General features: G+C 43.1%; 1 protein-coding gene and 1 long non-coding RNA gene across 5 annotated transcripts in view; one reads left to right on the top strand and one right to left on the bottom strand.

The window, feature by feature from the left end:
• The window catches only part of CAMK1 (calcium/calmodulin dependent protein kinase I), a 204,796-nt gene extending 187,688 nt beyond the window's left edge, over positions 1-17,108 (top strand). Inside the window, exons 8-12 of the mRNA XM_033926333.1 lie at positions 13,765-13,877; positions 13,983-14,061; positions 15,235-15,322; positions 15,404-15,536; positions 15,780-17,108. Of these exons, the coding sequence (XP_033782224.1) occupies positions 13,765-13,877; positions 13,983-14,061; positions 15,235-15,322; positions 15,404-15,536; positions 15,780-15,829 (463 nt within the window). The 3' untranslated portion in view covers positions 15,830-17,108. The remainder of the gene's footprint in view (positions 1-13,764; positions 13,878-13,982; positions 14,062-15,234; positions 15,323-15,403; positions 15,537-15,779) is intronic.
• Positions 14,752-18,714, bottom strand: LOC117351265. 4 transcript variants are annotated; one of them, XR_004537371.1, is made up of 4 exons: positions 18,584-18,714; positions 17,467-17,553; positions 16,553-16,611; positions 14,752-14,969 (listed from the first exon to the last, which is right to left on the bottom strand). It is a non-coding gene; the product is annotated as an uncharacterized LOC117351265 (long non-coding RNA). The 4 variants fall into 4 exon arrangements; XR_004537372.1 differs by having other exon boundaries at positions 17,467-17,550; positions 18,584-18,642; XR_004537373.1 differs by lacking the exon at positions 18,584-18,714 and adding an exon at positions 17,648-17,734.
• Positions 18,715-19,033: the final 319 nt, after the last annotated feature.

Here is a 19,033-nt window from a genome sequence, read left to right as displayed (position 1 = left end):
CCCCCCCCCTCCCCAACATTGCAGAAAAGGAGTCAAACAAAGCAGTTTGGCTCTCGGCAACTATCCAGCGCCTTGCAGTTCCTCCAGTCTGAGGACAGATAAAGACCAAAATGTCCAGCCAGTGTACCCCTCCACGGCGACAATTAACTCCTCTCTCCCAGAGAGTCCGTGTGCCTAGCCAATGCCGTCCTGAATTCAGAAACTATTTCATGCATCTACCTCACCTTCTGTAACAATGTAGCGCCATACCGTACCGCAGAGCCCAGCACTGCTGCACTGCATCCCCTGCCCTCTTACTTTGGATTTGCTGTCATGCATCCTGAGGCCACATAGGTATTGAAACATCACTATTATCTCCTCTCTCATGCCCCCTCCTCAATGTATATAGATGGAGATCATGAACTCGGTTCCCATTGACCCTTGTGGTAGCCTTCCTTTGAACTGAACTGAAATGTACACAAAATTCACAAGGAGGTCTCACCCAAATTTGTAGAGGGGCAGCAAACTCCCATTGTCCCGCTGGCCATACTGATTGCCGTGCATCCAAACATCTGTCTAGCTTTTGCTAGCACTGTTACAATCACACCAAAACCCCCCCTCCCCCCCCCACACACACACACTCCTCATTCGTACGCCAAGGTCTTCACCCTTTAATCGCACCACCATTCCCTTGTGGTTTAACAATTGCATTTTTTAAAAACATGAAATCTGAGCTGGACAATATGAAGCCATTCTACAAACTGAAGCCCATCCTCATAAGGCACACTATCAGGACTGGTCCATTACTGCTTTGGCCTCCTCCACCAAAAGGCAAATCTTACTTACAACCCTACAAACACACTACTGATAAGATCCTCCCTTGGCATAACCATCTCTTGGGACCACAACCCACTGACACCTTACCGACCAACTAGTTCCTGACCCAGACTGAGAACACTGAGTACGATATGCCTATGAAAATGGTCAAATACACCATATTCACCACACTCCCCCTTATCTAATGCCAAGATCACCCAAAGAAAGTAAGCAGATTTGTCGATCCAAATCCGTCTCTAGTGAATCTATTGAGATACTTACCAAAAAGTCAAACTTACCGGCCTGCGTATCCCTAGTGCTGCCTTTTCTCCATTTGTTGTGGAGGGAAACCACATCCTCCCTGCTCTATTCCTGCATTACCCATTCCCGACTCTAAAGAAGCAGTGAAAAGGTCAGTCAGCAGAGTCACCAGAACTACCCCCAAATTCTTGCAGTACCCTCGGATGTACCAGCCGTTCCCCTCGCGGTATCCACCCGTAGTTCTAACGAACCCTCACAAACCCAAGCCACTGAAAATCAATCAGGGTTTATTACACCTCCTGCCCCAGTCACATGAGGTGCTTGTTTGTACACCCTCTTCCCCCCCTCCCCCCAAACACTTCAGCTGTGAACCCAGAACAGAAAATATTAGTGAAGAAGTCAGCTATCTCTTTATCAGCTGCTACTTATTGCCCCCTTGTACCCTCGGGTTCCACAATGCCACTTTTGCATGTCTTGCTATCCCTAATAAATCTAAAAATGTCTTGTCCCCCATCATTACCGTGGCCGCTATTTATTCACCACACTCCCCCTTATCTAATGCCAAGATCACCCAAAGAAAGTAAGCAGATTTGTCGATCCAAATCCGTCTCTAGTGAATCTATTGAGATACTTACCAAAAAGTCAAACTTCCATTTCCATCTTCACTTTCCAGACTACTCGACCAACCCCCCTCCAATAGTGCCTCTGATGCCTTGCACCTTATAAGAACAGAAGAACGTAAGAATTGTGATACTGGGACAGACCAAAAGTCCATCAAGAACAGTATCCTGTTTCCAACAGTAGCTGACCCAGGACCCGAGAACCTAGTGAGATCCTAGAATCCAAATTGTATGCCCTAGTAATAAAACAGAAATTATGCTGCAGAGGATTTCCCCAAGCCATCTCAGTTAGGGAAGTACCTGAACCTTTTTTTTTTTTTAAACCCCGCTAAGCTAACTGATTTCACCTCATTCTCCAGCAATGAATTCCATAGATTAATCAAATGTTGTGTGAAGACATATTTATCTAGTTTGTTGTAAATCTGCTACTTAATAGATTCATTGCACACCCCCCTAGTCCTAGTATTTTTTGGAAAGAGTGAACCAGCGATTCACATCAACCCTTTTTACTGCACTCCACTCGGTATTTCCTATACGTGACATACACAATAGGTTGTTACCCTTGTTCAGGTTTACTCACCACTTACCGAGATGATTCCCCACTAACGCCATAAAAAACTTTTACCCTTTAATTTCTCCAGCACAAATAGACCAAACCCTCGACTTTACTACAATGAACCCTCTCTCCCTTTCCACAGAGACAGACACTAAGAAATCTATTTCCCCCCCCCTAACACACACACCCAGAAAAACACCACAATACACCGAGAACAGGTCATCATCTGCAGCTAAGCTAACAAATCAGGACAGCTGACACCATGCTCAATTGCCACAGCACAAAAGGAAAATTGGGATGACGGCCCCTATTGACACTCCAAACCAAAGTTTAAATCACAATACTGGGAAAATGCCGATTCCGTACAGTCACGCAGCCGCTGAGCACACAACTATCGCAAAGGCAGCTGCCGGTGCTCCTCAGCTCCCAGACAAGGGAACGCCAAATCCGCGAAGGCCGCAAATCCACAACTCTGCCTAGCTGCAAAAAAACAAACACCCGAATGCAGCATCGGCACCTCCCAACTCCCTCCCTCGGACACCAGAATTTAGAGTCAAAGCCTCAAACCTATCTAGAAGTGCCCTACCGTGTGGCACACAGACCACCAGCCAGTCACTACCACCTGCCAGTTCCTCCAAACTAGCCTACTAAGAAACAACCTGGCAACAGAAAGACCTCTCTGTGTCACACAAAAATAACCCCAACAGGTAAGTCCCTCTCTGACACACCGTACATTAGCGAGCAAACACCTTTCACATCCCATCTCCCTCGCAGCCAACCCAAATGGCAGCCCAGCGCTAACTGGGGACTGTTGTGCTGCCAGGCTGTGAAACCTCCACAGAAGAGCCCAAACCGCCCCTCTCCATTGCAGCCTCTGCTTCCTCAGGCAACAAATCCAGCACCTGCCCAGACAAAATAGCCCGCTCTGATTAAAACACAGACACAGAGAAGGTTAACATGGTTAACAAATTCCCTTACTCAAAATAAAGCAAACTTCCTAACAAATCCGTTCCAGGAGCAAAATGCTCCAAAATGCTCGTTTATCAAAGCGAGTTTCCCCATAGGAAATAATGAAACTTGCTTTGATGCGTTCCCCCCCCCTCCCCCCCTCCCCCCTGAGAACCGGCATTGCTCCCCTCTGCGATCCGGCACCCCCCATGCTCAGATGCTCAAGGGCCAGCAGACGAGTAGGCAGATCTTCAAGAGCCCAGATGAGGGTAAGAAGCGGTGGGGGGGGGGGGGGGAGGTGCTCGTAAATGGAGCCATGCTCGATTTCCGAGGCACCAATTTTGCAAATGTTTTGCTCGTCTTGCAAAACACTCGTAAACCCCTGAAGAGACTACTCTACCGTTCCCCTTTCCTCACAGAGTTCACTCCAGCCTGCCACAACATCCAACCAATCACGTGACTGCTCCACCCCGTCGCCTTAGCAACCTCCCTAATCCTTTTTCTTTCTTACAAGCTCTGTCTATTAACCCTTTCTTACCTCCTCTTATAAAAATGGTCAATCCTTATTCTTACAGACCTTCGATAACACCTCATATATTCCCCTCACCCTCTGTCCCCTCTTCCATTTTGACCCACACCATCATTCAATAAATATTACCAGCCTGTTACATCAACTCAGCTAATGTTATATCACACCAGATGAATCTGGTGTTCTTCTTAATAATAATAGTGGAAAATTAATTGATCGTATCAAAACGGTTGTTGCCCCCCCAAATCAACTTTGTTCTCAGCACGATCCCACGATTATTCCCAACTTTGTTGTACAAATCAGTTGATAAACTTATTTCTACCTTTATATGGAAGCGCAAATGACCAAAAATCGCACTCCAGAAACTTAAATCTGCCCAAACTACAGCCGGAATATTGTTGCCCGACTTAGGCTATAGTCCTGCTCTTTGGCTGCGCCTCGAACACGCCCTTTGTGCCTTCTCTCCCAACGTCTCACACATCCATACATGAGACCAATCCCATCATTTCCCAATCAGTTTCGTGCTTACTTGAATTGGATAAATTGTTAGATGTTTCTGATCTTTGTACACCAGCCGTACAGCTTTTGACCTTTGTGGAATTACGTGACAAATTCGCTCTGCCTACTTACTAGGGTAATTTCAAAATCAAAAATACTACGTTTGTTCTCTTGTAAAGGAACCTCCTTCTTTGATCCCTCACTGTTCTAGGCTTCTCGAAGCGGGACATGTAGCATCCCAACTTGATAAATTGCTCATCACACCCTTTATGAATACAGATGCTTCCCTTTGTGCAGTCTGGGAACTTGATGTTGGAATTGTAAGACTCTCCCTGGCACCTTCCTTCATATGATTTTTGAATGTCCGTCGCTTCAGCACTTTTGGTTCGATTTTTCATTTTAACTTGGATCTTTCCCCAACAGCTAATATCCCTCTTCTTCAACATTCGTTATTTGATACACTTTTTAATCATAGCTTTACGACTTATACTTTCTACCTGGAAATCATTTGACGCTATCTCGGTTCATTTTTGGTTTCAATCGGTACTCCTCCGGCACAAACGTGAAATGTTGTTCTCACCAAATGGGCAGTGTTTACAGAGTACTTGTTGCTTATTCCTATCTTTTTCTTCTTCTTCCAGGCCTCTGAGGATCTCTTTCCCTCTTCCTCCCTTTCCTAGATAGCTTCTCCTTTCCCTCCTACCGATTCTATCTTGCCCTTCCTCCTTTTTTTCTGTCCCTACCTGTATTAGATTTGGGATTCTTGAGTATTATAAATGACTAGTGTTTAAGCCCGTTAGAATAATGGGTGCTAGAATAGATGGGCAGACTTAAGAGTAAAAAAAAAAATGTACTGAAAAGTTACCGTGAGAGCTTTATTATCCATTGTACGTTTGATTGATTGAAGTTTTTCTTATTTTTTCTTATTGTTGGATGTCGTGGCTTAAAAGATCGGTTGCTTTCACATTTTTCCAGCAGATCTGTGTGCCACCGGGGCATATAGTTGCAATTGAAAAATCCAAAGTAGTCTGAGAAATATCTTCTTTTTGCGAGATCCTTCTCTAATGGCAGTATTTGATTGCCAACTGAACATAACACACATACACGGAGAGGCGCTACAAGGGACTACACCTAACAAAGAGAGGCAAGAAAGTTTTTGGACATCGACTAGCACGCCTACTTCGGAAGGTAAGTTGGGGGAGGGTTCATACATACATACCAGAGCAGCAAAGATCCGCCCTGGGGAAGCAAGTAAAACCCACACCTCTGAGCCTAAGGTAAGTGCCCATAGTATACACAAAAAAAACAGGAGTCACACTAACGGGGATAGGCATCTCATCACAAATTTGGAGAGCAATGTATGTTAATGCACACAGCTTGGGCAACAAAATCCTGGAACTAGAAACAGAGATATAAGGAATGCTGACCTTGACATAGTAGCGATATCCGAGACCTGGTTCACGGACTCGCACGGGTGGGATATGGTTATACCAGGCTACAATCTACTTCGTCGGGACAGAGAGGGCAAATTAGGAGGGGGGGGGGAGGTAGCACTATACACTAAGGATAATATCAAAACTACCAGGATCACAGAGGTTAGATACACAGGGGAATCACTTTGGGTAAACCTGGCCAGAGGGAATGAAAAATGCCTTTACCTCGGTGTGGTATACAGGCCTCCGAGACAACAGGAAGACAAAGACAAGGAATTGATTGAGGACATACATAGAGAACATCACTTTGCGTGGTGACACAGTACCGTTAGGGGACTTCAACATGCCAGACGCAGACTGGAACACCCTCTCCGCGACTACGAGGGGTAGCAGAAGAATATTAACCTCCATTAAGGGTACACAACTCAAACAAATGGTATTAGAGGCCGCCAGGGAAAAGGCAATACCGGACCAAATGGAGACAGTGTCTCGGAAGTATCAGTGGGAGACACGCTGGCTTCCAGTGAGCACAACATGGTACGGCTCAACCTCGGGAAAGGATTCTCTAAATCAAAGACAGCGACAAGGGTCCTCAACTTTAGGGGCGCAGATTTTGACCGCACGAGAGACTTTGTCCATCAGGAGCTGCAAAACCATGCAGAAACGGACAATCCGGAAACTATGCGGTCAAATCTAAAATCCATCCTGAACGAAGCATCTAGCCGCTATATAAATACAGTAAGCAAACGCCAGAGAAACAAAAAAACCACAATGGTTCAGCCAGGAAATTTCGGACCTCATTAAAAAGAAAAAAGAAGCATTTATCACCTACAAACATCTTGGGGAAAAGGGAGGCAAAAGAAGACTATCTGGCCAGATCTAAGGCTGTCAAAAAGGCAGTCAGGGAAGGCAAACTTCGAACAGAGGAAGATCTAGCACGGAATATTAAAAAAGGGGACAAATCCTTCTTCAGGTACATTAGCGACAGGAAGAGAAACAAAGATGGGATAGTACGCCTTAGGCAATGAGACGGAAACTACGCAGAATCTGATAATACCAAGGCAGAACTGCTAAACGAATACTTCTGCTGGTCCACAACTACAGATAAGAGACAGCCAAAATGACCTGTTTCACGATTACGAGTTTACACCCGGTAGCGTCTACCACGAACTTTCAAGACTCAAAGTAGACAAAGCCATGGGAGCTGACAATCTACACCCCGGGGTACTCAGAGAGCTGAGTGAAGTTGTGGCTGAACCACTATCCGCACAGGAAAAGTACCCCTAGACTGGAAAACAGCTAACGTAATTCCACTCCACAAAAAGGGCTGCAGAACAGAGACAGAAAATTACAGACCGGCGAGTCTTACATCCATAGTGTGCAAACTGGACAAAATTCTAGACGAAGAAAATTTACGTGATCCGCACCGACACGGATTTACCAGGGGAAGGTCTTGCCAATCAAATCCGATTGACTTCTTTGACCGGGTGACCAGTCATCTGGATGCCGGGGAGTCCCTGGACGTGATCTATTTGGACTTCAGCAAAGCTTTTGATAGCGTCCCACACCGCAGGCTGTTGAACAAACTAAAATCGATGGGATTAGGGGATACATTCGCTAGACGGGTAAAGGATGGGCTAGACGGTAGGCTTCAAAGGGTGATGGTAAACGGTACCCCCTGCAAAACGTCAGCGGTGACGAGCGGAGTACCTCAGGGCTCCGTCTTAGGGCCGATTCTATTCAATTTATTCATAGGAGATTTGACCCAAGGGCTTAGAGGAAAAGTATCACTGTTTGCCGACGCCAAACTATGCAACGTAGTAGGCAAAAGCAGTGTTCCGGACTTTATGACGCAGGACCTACGGCAGCTAGGCTTCAATGCAAAAAAAATGTAAAGTAACGCACCTAGGCAAAAAAAATCCACACAGAACTTACACATGAAATGGTGAAACCTTGTCCAGGACCACGGTGCAACGTGATTTAGGAGGGATCATTAGCGATGATATGAATGAAGGCTGCCAATCAGGTGGAGAAGGCTTCGTCCAGGGCGAGACAAATGACGGGCTGCATCCGTAGGGGTTTTGTCAGCAGAAAACCTGAAGTCATAATGCCACTATACAGATCTCGAGTATTGTGTTCAATTCTGGAGAGCACACTATCGGAAAGATGTGTTGAGAATTGAGTCAGTTCAGCGAACGGCTACCGGGATGGTCTCGGGGCTCAGGGATCTCACGTACGAAGAAAGGCTAAAGAAACTGCGGATGTACTCGCCGGAGGAGCGACACGATTGAGACCTTTAAGTATATCACGGGGTGATATCTTTAGTCTTACAGGGCCCTCGGTAACCAGAGGACACTCGCTGAAAATCAGGGGAGGGAAATTTCAAGGTGATGCTAGGAAGTACTTGTTCACCGAAAGGGTGGTCGATCATTGGAACGAGCTGATTGAGGCCAACAGCGTGTCAGATTTGAAGAGAAAATGGGATATTCACGTGGGATCTATAGGGGAGTAAAAGTCAGGGAGCGGGTCATCGGTATGGGCAGACTCGATGGGCTATGGCCCTTTTCTGCCGTCAATTTCTACGTTTCTATACTTTACAGACAACCTAAGAAACCCTGATTAATGCAAGGGTGTAAAGGAATGTTTGGTGATTTTATGATACGGTGCGTGTGCAGGAAAGGGTTTTATGATTATTGTTCGTAAGATTATTGAAAGAAATTTGTGTTGTTGTGTTTTCGTAATGTTGTATATCAATAAAATGTCCTTATAGACAATATTCCTCGTGAAGATTCTTTTTGAGTTTGGTAATAGTTTTCCTCGGTTAGGGGCCGTCTACAGCTGTCATCAATCAATACGTGGAATCAAAACTAATTCTCCTTCTGCTGAACCGGTTATTACTTGAGCAATGAATGATGAGGCGGGTACCATTGCACAATCCTCTTTTAGTATTTAGATGGCTCCTTTTTTAAGGTTGAATTTATGTTTTGGCATACCCGTTGGAATGAGTTCATTGAGGAACTCTATTGGCTAGTTTGGTATGTCTTCCTGAGTGGAGTCATCAATTGAGGTGGAGCTCAGATATGTTACAGTTTGGCCTTCCAAAATGTATGGTGTTTTTACATCAGAGTTTTTTGGGCAAAATATAGTTTGTTTGTTTTGGAATATCTGCAATAGTAATATTTTCTCCCAAAAAGTCTTTGACGCTATTTTCTGTGGTTAAAATTTGGGAAGGGATTTCAATGATGTCATCAGGCAAGCCGTCAATGTGTGGCGTATCACCATTACCGACTTTGATGAGTCAAATGCTGAAATGGAATATTGTTTTTAAGGGTGAGGACTTTGAATACGGGCCACAGGTTGTTATTCTTTATACACGCCCCTACAATTTTGGTCCGGTCAGCATGAGGTACCGCGGGAAGCGTTTGACGTTATCCATTATTTCTTGTAGTAGTTTGTCAACCGCTGTAAAAGAGCTATAGAAGGGGCCATAGTACATTGGTCCCCCAAGTGATTAGTTTAGCGGATCGTAAATTGTCAGCATCGGTAGTATTTAGACGCATATTTGATATTGAGTTCTCAAGTATAGGCAGGGGTAATTTGAATTGGGAGCGGTATGTTCTCCCGCCCTTAAGAAGATTTGCCGCTAGACCTGTGGAGGCTAGAGGGAGCGCAACGTTACCTTGCAGAGAAGTGTGGTGTAAAGCACTACCCTCCCGGGTTGCTGACAATATTTCTTGTTTTTCGATCAACGTTTAGGTTAGTATTTGTTATTGTGTACGGTAATGCAAAATCACTCCAAAAAATATCACCCAAAGCGGCTCAAAGGATATAACTTATTATAAATGCATAAACATCCCACTTTATAGGGACAGTTGCATCCACTTATAGACGATTTAGTCAATTAAAGCATTTAAAATATACTCTCAGGTTTTTCTGGCCAATGACTGGAGCCAAAAACTACGCTGACAATCTCAGTCTGTAATCAGGACTGTGCGTAGGCTCTGATTCTGAGGCCTTTTCTTGAGTCTATTTCTTAAAAATGATGTGAGTGGATGCGCCGTCCCTATAAAGCGGTATGTTTATGCTTTTATAATTGGTACTGCAAAATCTTCACACTTTTTTTCCACGGAGTGGTAAAACGTTAGCTATGTCTTTGAGCGCTATGTGTTTTCACGAAATCTTCAATAAGCAAATAAGCACCTTAGTTGTTTAGGCATGCTGTATTGCACTGCATCGTGCAGAGAGTAAGTTCACAGAATACACGTGTCGAATAACAATGGTCAGAGTCAAACACATAGCGTAAAGGAATGTATACTCATTGCTTCTTCACGAGTATTGTGTGCTGCAGCGGAAATGTGATTTGGTTTGAAAAATACAGTTTGTTCGTCAGGTAGATGTACTGCTTCTGAATGACAACATTTGCACAATCATGACCTTTGTGTGTATATATATATTTAAAAAGGTATTTCACGCTTTTCACAGAAGCACAGACTTCAACTTCTGGTTTACTATCATCTTTAAGAACCGAGGAGGTCACCCAGTCTGGGTTTGTCTCCGGACTGGGGCGACATACGGCAAGTTACGGCACGGTACGGTACGGTGAGATCAGCAGTAAGAAGATAGTGCCCTGTATTTCACGCAGGTGATATCTCATTGTCTCTCTTGGTGTGGGGGGGGGGGGGGGGGAGGGTTTCCCTGCAGATTGAGCCTTTGTCTGGTGGTAACTGTCCTTCTTATTTGGGCTTCTGTGCTGAGCTGCATGGGTCTAGTAGTGGCAAAAGGTAGTAGAAACAGTTTCCAAGTTGGGGCTGTCTCTATGGGCATAATGACACTGTACATCTTCCTGCGGCCAGGACTTGAGATTTACATGCTTATCACGCTGGTTTCTCCTAGCACATGCTAGACGGGCTGTAACCAGGAGCCAGTTACCTATTCTATCAAACCCCCGGAGGATCATGCGCTATGTGGCTGTTTGCCTCATCCCTGAAGCTCTCATTAGCGATGTGAGCTTTGTCTGATACCTGTAAGGATGCTGTTGTTTTCATGGTTCTAGTATATTCCTCTTTACATTGTGAAACTTGAATTTTCCTAGGAGAATCTTCTGCACTTTATTCTGAGGGGGATCTTGACTTCTTTCAATGACTCTTCAGGTTTTCTCATGAGGGAGAAGACGCTATAAGGTCAGGTCAGGGAGGGGGGGGGGCTGTGAAGATTTTTCAGGATGCTTTCATCTTCCTCAGGTTTCCAGTGCCCTATTTGAGTCTAACCTTGTCTTGAATCCCTGGAAGGTGCTTTCCCCCTATAACAGCTTCTGGAAGAACGTTCCAGATTTCTAGCACTCTCTGGGTGAAGAAGAAATTCCTTACGTTTGTATGGAATCTATTCCCTTTGTTATCTTGAATGTTTCAATCACGTTCCCTCTGGGCTTAGAAAAATGTTTGGACAAATTCCTGGTGAAAAAGTAAGTCCCATCATCTGCTATTAAGGTAGACCTTTAGGGTTTAATAGCATGGAATCTTGTAAGAGTTTGTGATCTTGTAAAGGCAGAGCATAGCGAACCTGTGTTCTTCAAAAGAAGCACACTTTAATCACAACCAAAAAAAAAGACGACATCCATAGAGTCTTAAAATAAATAAGGTACTCAACCTGAATTTTGTTTAGGCAATATGCCTGCTTCAGGAGTGAGTCCAAAGGTTCTTGGCAATGCTCTCGTCTATTACGTTACATCTCACGATGAGATGGCACCCACCCTTTATGCCAGCAGTCTTTGTCTGCTGAGCTTGTCCAATCAGAGAACTGTTCCACACCTGATACAATATGCGCTATATGAGGGATACTGACTGAGAGAAGGAGGCAGTTAGTTAGAATGAGAGGCAGATATTTTTCAGCAGCCAACACATGACCCTGCACATATTAACCACAGCTAAGACTAGTTTTGGACAAGATGTGTCTGTCTGCCTGCCTGCACTCCAGCTTAGGGAAAGGAGAGGCCTGCTGTACAAATGAGGACCTTTTCAAGCAGTCTACAGGGTGAGGTCAGTTATCCTTCCTAAAATCTTTCCCCCCCATCCCTGCAGGAACTGAACCGCACAAGCCTTGAACACCTATGATTTTACAGTGTTTGAGGCTTGTGCAGATGAGGACGGAGCTTAGGAGTATGTGAGCATGTTGTGGTAAACCCCCCCCCCCTCTCTTTTGAAATTCAATGATGTATACAATGGCTTTTGTTAGTCCAAAAAGATGATTTTTTTACAGATATCATTGATTGATTAGAGCTTTGAGTTTGATGTGAAATACTCTGTACCTGTAAATGAGGAAGGCCAAATATAAGTGGGGTTTATTTTCCTAGGAATTAGGCCTGCATCTACAATATATTGTTGTGTAAGCTGGCTAGCATGTAAGAAGGGATGAAATACACCATAATATTGCATTTGTGTTACTCTAACTGTAGGATTTTGTGAGGTCTCTGTTGCAAAGGTAGGTATGTCTGTCAGTCAGTCTGTCAGTCAATTCCCCAGCTTTGATCCCCCCCCCCCCCCATATGGGAAGAGAAATGGGTAAAGCATAGGATGGAGGACATGAATTTTTGGTGTTATCCTTTGTGTTGGATTGTCTGCACTTGGTTTGCAGTGGTGGTGCGTTATATCGGCTTTGGTCATTTTTACGATCTTGCACTATTGTCATAGTTACTTACCTCCTTAGTAACAAACATTGCCTGTTTTGATGGATGAAAGGATTTGTAGTAATTGGGGGGGGGGGGGGGGAGGAGGATGTACTTTTCCTTTTGAGCAACATTTAGAATCTGAAGGTATTTCAGCTGTAAAAGTTGCAGATATGATTTAAATATCCACGTGTGTCCTCATTAATATTCAGCATGTCATTCACAACTGCCATTGGGTATGGATTTTTTTCTTGTGTGATAGAGGTGTTATAATGGGTTGGTGTGTTGCTGAGATTGTGCATTTATTTGACATTCCTGTTCTTCAACAGATCTATGTTTTTGATTCACAACTGCCATTGGGTATGGATTTTTTTTTTTTGTGTGATAGAGGTGTTATAATGGGTTGGTGTGTTGCTGAGATTGTGCATTTATTTGACATTCCTGTTCTTCAACAGATCTATGTTTTTGATTCACAACTGCCATTGGGTATGGATTTTTTTTCTTGTGTGATAGAGGTGTTATAATGGGTTGGTGTGTTGCTGAGATTGTGCATTTATTTGACATTCCTGTTCTTCAACAGATCTATGTTTTTGTGTTTGGTTTTAGGCATTCACTGCAACCAAGCATACCTCTGTCAGGGTATGATGCAGGCGTCTTGTAGCAATAGGGAAACAGGCACTCACAAATCAATGCAGTTGCTAGAAGAGATAGGCATTTATTTCTTTATGTCTTTCTTTCTCTCTCTCACTCACACCAACATTTTGTAAAACTTTCAAGGAAAAAAACAAACTATACTTTAAAGAGTTTAAATGTTTGCTGACCTGGCCAGGGACACACACATAACATTCCTGTTTATGTTGAGGTTGGAGAATGGTCAATGGTCAATGAAGGATAGATGAGTGCCCTTAGCCCAGCTTAACCTTGGATCTTTTATGAGGACTTTGGATTTATTACTTGAATTTTGATATAGCAGATGTCTTTGTATTGTGTTTAAAAGGAAATGCATTTCTGGTTTTATTTCTACAGTGTTGAAGTAGTTGCTGGGGAATCCCCCCAGCTGAGTATTTATATTTAGAAAGTATGTATTCTTCCTAAGAAAGTGGTTTGAGTCTTTCACTTTCTCCCGGTGTGTGGGGAAATTGAATGAGTGCAGAATTGTGTTGACTTAGATCAAAGTTGCATATACCAGATGTATTTCTTTCTCTTAAAGGGGGTGGGGGAAGAACTTTGGAGTATTGTAGACTGCTTGATATGAGGGAGGCCTGTTGTGTCTTGGTGATATAGCATTGTTTTATGATGCATGTGTAGGATTTGTTAAACAGAGTGAGGAATTATCAATGTCAACAGGTAGGGGAGTTTTACTCTGGGCACTCTTAAGTGTTGACAGATGGTATGTATTTTATTCTTGTATGCTATTTAGGATGCTTAAGTTTTGTCTGCTGTCATTTGCTCTGTTTTTCTAGGTTATGCGGCTATCCTCCCTTCTACGATGAAAATGATGCTAAGTTGTTTGAGCAGATCCTGAAGGCAGAGTATGAATTTGATTCTCCATACTGGGATGACATCTCAGAATCAGGTAATTGTGGGGGGGTACACATTTTCCTTCCCAAGAAGTTAATGACAGAAGGCTCTGAGAAAAGCATTTGATATTTGTTTTTCTATGTTGCTGTTTAATTTGTAGCTAAAGACTTTATCCAACATTTGATGGAGAAGGATTCTGATAAGCGGTACACATGTGACCTGGCTCTTCAGCATCCATGGTAAGAGAAGAAGATGATGTTAGAGTGTATGTATTAAAGGTTTTAGGTGGTAGAACCAGTGGTATACACATAGTGTTGTTATCTAATAAAGGTTTCCAACCCAAGTGTGAGTTTGTATTCTTGGAGGTGGTGGTACATCAATAAAGAATGAGCAAATAGTGTGAGTGTCTGTTCTTTCTTCTTATGGTAGCATTTCACAGGGTGTGTAAAGGGGGTATCTATACCCTACCAGGTAGGTCTAGTTAGGGGGTGAGCTAGAGGTGTCTTCATCACTCCTCCATAGAAGATAGAAGATAGAAGATAGAAGATAGAAGATAGAAGATAGAAGATAGAAGATAGAAGGAAAGGAGAAGACTAAAGTCTGAACAAAAGAGAAAATAGACAAAAATAGTTTAACTTACCTTGATATTCTTGGATCCAAACACCTGTACAACTCTGTAAAAAAAAAAACCCCTTCCACCCAACTGCTACAAACCAAAACTCCCCCCCAGACTCAATAATTACACACAATTGTTTTCTGAATTGTTTTTATTTTTGAAGATAAAGCACTTCTCTGGAGCTAAACTCACCCTGCCAAAAAAAAAAAATTCACACAATGTTTCATCAATCTTTTATTTCAAAATAAGTACTGCTCCAAAACTAAACTCCCTCCTCCCCCCCAGACTTGTAACGATCACAGAGACACACACATTAGTTTTACAAATTTTTTTATTTTCACAATAAGTTCAACTCCAGAACAAAAGGCATTTCATGTCACTTTCTCATACAATTTCAACATCCTATCATTTCTCTTCTCCCAACAGGGAGGGGGGTCCACTTCTTTCACCAGCTCAATGTTCTACATCAGGAAACTTGAAGATGTTTCAGCTGCATCATGCTACCTGTAGGGGAGGGGCCCCCCCTGTATCCTGTTTGATTTAAAAAGAAAGTCATTTTAATAAATATATTCAAACATGAAATGATACTTTCTATAAGAGTAACTGTAAACTTCATTAACTCTGGTACAACTTATGCTTAAATCTACTTAACTCTCATAACAACTCTTAATGTGACAGATGTGCTAAATTTATACATTTGAAACTTGTTTACTTTTCATTTTATATATGGAGGCCGATCTAGAAGTCTAGATTTCACAAACATAAAGCCCTGACTTTTGCCTTATTTTGTTACCAGGATTGCCGGGGACACAGCCTTAGACAAGAACATCCACGAATCGGTCAGCGAGCAGATGAAGAAAAATTTTGCCAAAAGCAAATGGAAAGTGAGTCTTTGTAGGACAACAATTTTATTCTAATTTCTGCAGCTTGTTTGTCATTTACCCTAACGCATCCTTCTCCCGCAGCAAGCGTTCAATGCCACAGCTGTAGTAAGACACATGAGGAAACTACAACTCGGGACCAGCCAAGAAAGCCCTGGCCGCACCACCCCCACCAGCCCGTGCCACGGCCCCCTTCTTGTGCCTGGGGACAACAATGGTTAGAGAAACAGCTACATTCTATTCTCTTTTATTTTTTAAAGTTTAAAGCACTAATGTATTTACGAGGCAGAATTAAAGTTTCAAGAGTAGAAACCACTGGGTTCACTTTTCCAGTTAAGGAAATTATAGGACAGAACAACAAAATTGAGTTCCTGCAGTAACAGGGAACAAATTTGTCACAATCTCACACATACGATATGCCGTTTCAAACCATAATAGCTCCATTTATTTTCTTCGTCAGATTCTCTCACGGACACCTGTCAGGACTGCCGCTCCCAGAAATCTCCATAAAACACAGAAAACTCCTCATGGCCTGCTTATTGCCATCATCACTCCAATCGAGTCTGAGGCTGGCCGAGGTACTCACGACCGTCAATAATGCGGGAAGGACCTGACCGTCGCATCGAGTGAACCCTTTGAGGAAGGGGAGGGAAACTGGCAAAGCGTCGGGACAATGAGGCGCACCTCTTAAAATGAGGTCTTTCTCCATCTTTGCTAGAAATAGACTCTGGGATTGGAGCCGACACAAGCAAAAAACAGTTTCAAGAAGGAGAATGGACCATTGTTTGTGTGTCCTTGTTAATATTGTTGCCCGATGATTGTCTAATGTATAGGGAAAGGCGTTTTCACATCTGTACTAATGAGGATTTCAAGAAACTTGCTGTTTTATTCTAGCTACATTTAAAAAAAACAAACACAAGGGAATACAAAAGTTGCCGATGCTTGCAGTGAGCAAAGATGTTCTCAGAAACAAAAAACATTGAGGTAATTTGGAGGCCTGTTAACACTCAAAGGGGGGAGGGGGTCATGGCGGCAACTCCAACCATCCAATTGGTTTGATTCAACAAATCTAGGTTGCTATAAGGGTCCTACCCAAGTTGGGGCAAAGACTGCAGAAATGTAAATAAGCTCAGAGAAAAGGAAATTACATTAAGGAAGCTCTTGGACTCTTAACCTCCTACCCCCAAAACCACCCATCCCACCCTATTTGCAGGAAGAATGATGCAGTGTTACCTTCTTGCTGGCTCCCTCCGGTGATCGCTCAAAGCCACAGGTGGCCACTGCTATCCCATCTAAAAAAAAAAAACAACAAAGTTTAAAGTTCCTAATTTTATAAAGTCTTTTTTAAACTTCCATTTAAGCAGATGAGAATATAAATTCTAACAAGTTTGCTCAAACAATACAATATTCTTAAAACTTCCAAGAAAAACCATTTCCTGACCCACCTATTCCACCCCTATTTGTATCACAATACCTGGGAACAGCTCATAGAAATTTCATCAATTACTTCAATACAATGTTAAAGAGGGCAAAGGGAGTGAGGAGGAGTATGGAATTACATTAAATCATAATTTTCACTATTTCAAATGAAAACCTTATTTATATTCTATATTATTCCCTTCAACAAACAATTGAAGTTAAAGGTCAAACAACTTTTTATTAGTCCCGTTTGCTTTATAGTTCAGATATCTTCATAAACTACCACAGTTGGGATAATCTTAATTCTGTGCTTCATTGAGAATCACAGTGAACTTGTCTGGCTGTTATCAATAAAGAGATTGAAACCATAGAGGTCTTCAGTTCAGATTGACTTTTTTTCTGGACAGTAAACATCTGACCTAATGTTACTACTCACTCAACTCTTAAGCGATGTATCGAGTACAAACGATTTCAGTTTTAAACCAATGTCTTTCAGCGATAAAATCATTGATTCTGGTAACTACCCATCCCCCCCCACTCACTGTGCTTTGCTTGCATGCAGGGATTCTGGTTTATTTTCTGCCACTAACCCAATCTTCATATTCACACACACCAAACTCTCATTTGTTACACAATCTAACCCAAGGACAGAAATGTTTCCTATAACTACTTTACACCAGTGTTACTTAACAAGCTTTCATTCCCCCCACACACAGTAACTTACTTACTTGCTTGCTTGTGTTGCATTCAGGGCTGTGATCTCCCTCCTAACAGATTCCTGCTCACGGAGCTTTTTCCCTTCCAATTACCTCCTGCTTGGAAAACAAACTTTGTTAGTATGGAAGTGCCATGGGATAGGGAGTTTCTTAGCAGAAGATAGTTCAGATAAAGCTCCTACCCTTCAATTACCTGTTCTGTGAACAACATCCTTTCTTCTGACTGTTCCCAGCTGGCCTCCATTCATTCTGCTCCGCTCAGGTTCCAAGATTAAAACAAGATTATAGCAACTTGGAACATGTCATCTGTTCTGCCTCTCCGACCTTACCATTGGTAAGAGAGTTAACCGGCAATTGCCTTGGCTTAGGAACAGGCACATTTGTTTCAGTGGGAGGGTTTAAACCCTGCCAGTAAGCAATTTGCTCGTTAACTGTTCTAAGTGCCTAAATCAGACAGAACAGAATACCTGTTCAATGGAACAATTAGGCATCTGGTCTACTAAAAAAAAGCAAAAAACAAAACCCAATGGTAAGTACTTTGAAACAGTACAAAGGCAAGAAAACATCACTAGATCATTTAAGGCAGTATCCCACAACACACTAAAGAGTTGTTCCAGCACTAAAGCCCTCTAGATGGCCTTTGACTCAGTGTGGAAGGGGGTGGGGGGAAGAGACCTCAACTCTCCCCACCCCCCAGTGTGTGCCAGCACAGCTGAAGTCTCAGGAGCCATCTACAGCTATTATAAAGCTCATGAGGAAAAGAAAGCGTTAGGAGAACAAATGCAATACAGGTGCTTCGCAGGAAACTATAATACACACACACACAAACAAAGGACGGATATCGGTTAGGGACATAATTAAACACATTGCGACCTACTCCATATGCAATCGAAGGAGGCGGGAAAGGAGGGGGGGGGGGGGGGGGAGGAAGCCCTGAAGGAGGGAAGGCTCGAGCGGTGTGCGACACTGCACCGAGCAAAAACAAATGTGCGAACTGTGAACTAACAGTCCGAAGGAAAACAAACGACCAACGAAATAACAGGGCGGGAAACCGAAACTTATTTAAAAACAAAAAAAACAGCGGGTAACAGAAAGTGGAACCAAATGTAGAATCTAGCTGAAGACTTACCTAGTAGCAGCAGCAGCAACAGCGAAAGCCAGGCAGGAGCCGGTATCCGAAGCGAAGCTGGGAAGAGGCCAGAATGAAAAAGGACCAAAGCCGACGGGCTTTTAAAGCACCCGAACGTCATGACGTCAGCAGGAAACGTAAGCCAGGTGCAAAACGTCACCCTATATTGTTCTAATCAAAGCGGGACGTCTGTTCATTGGCAGTCCCGCCCCCCGATCCCGCCCCCTCCCAATTTCCTTGATTTCCGCAACTGACCTGTACCTGTTAACTCTATGAATTCCGCTCACTTTGAACCATCTTTTAATCATTCTCAACTGCATAAAACTTACTTCAGGGTCCTTCCTGTGGTGTAAATAAACTCTTCTTATTAATTCCATAATGGTAACCATATATTTATTTATTGAGTTCACTACAAAGCACACCACTATACACATAGAAAATGTTAAATTA

Source organism: Geotrypetes seraphini, chromosome 17 (assembly GCF_902459505.1).
Source record: "Geotrypetes seraphini chromosome 17, aGeoSer1.1, whole genome shotgun sequence".
In the NCBI taxonomy this organism is placed as follows: Eukaryota; Metazoa; Chordata; class Amphibia; order Gymnophiona; family Dermophiidae; genus Geotrypetes; species Geotrypetes seraphini.
Note: the sequence above shows the minus strand (reverse complement) of the source record. Positions and strands in the feature narration are given on the sequence as shown.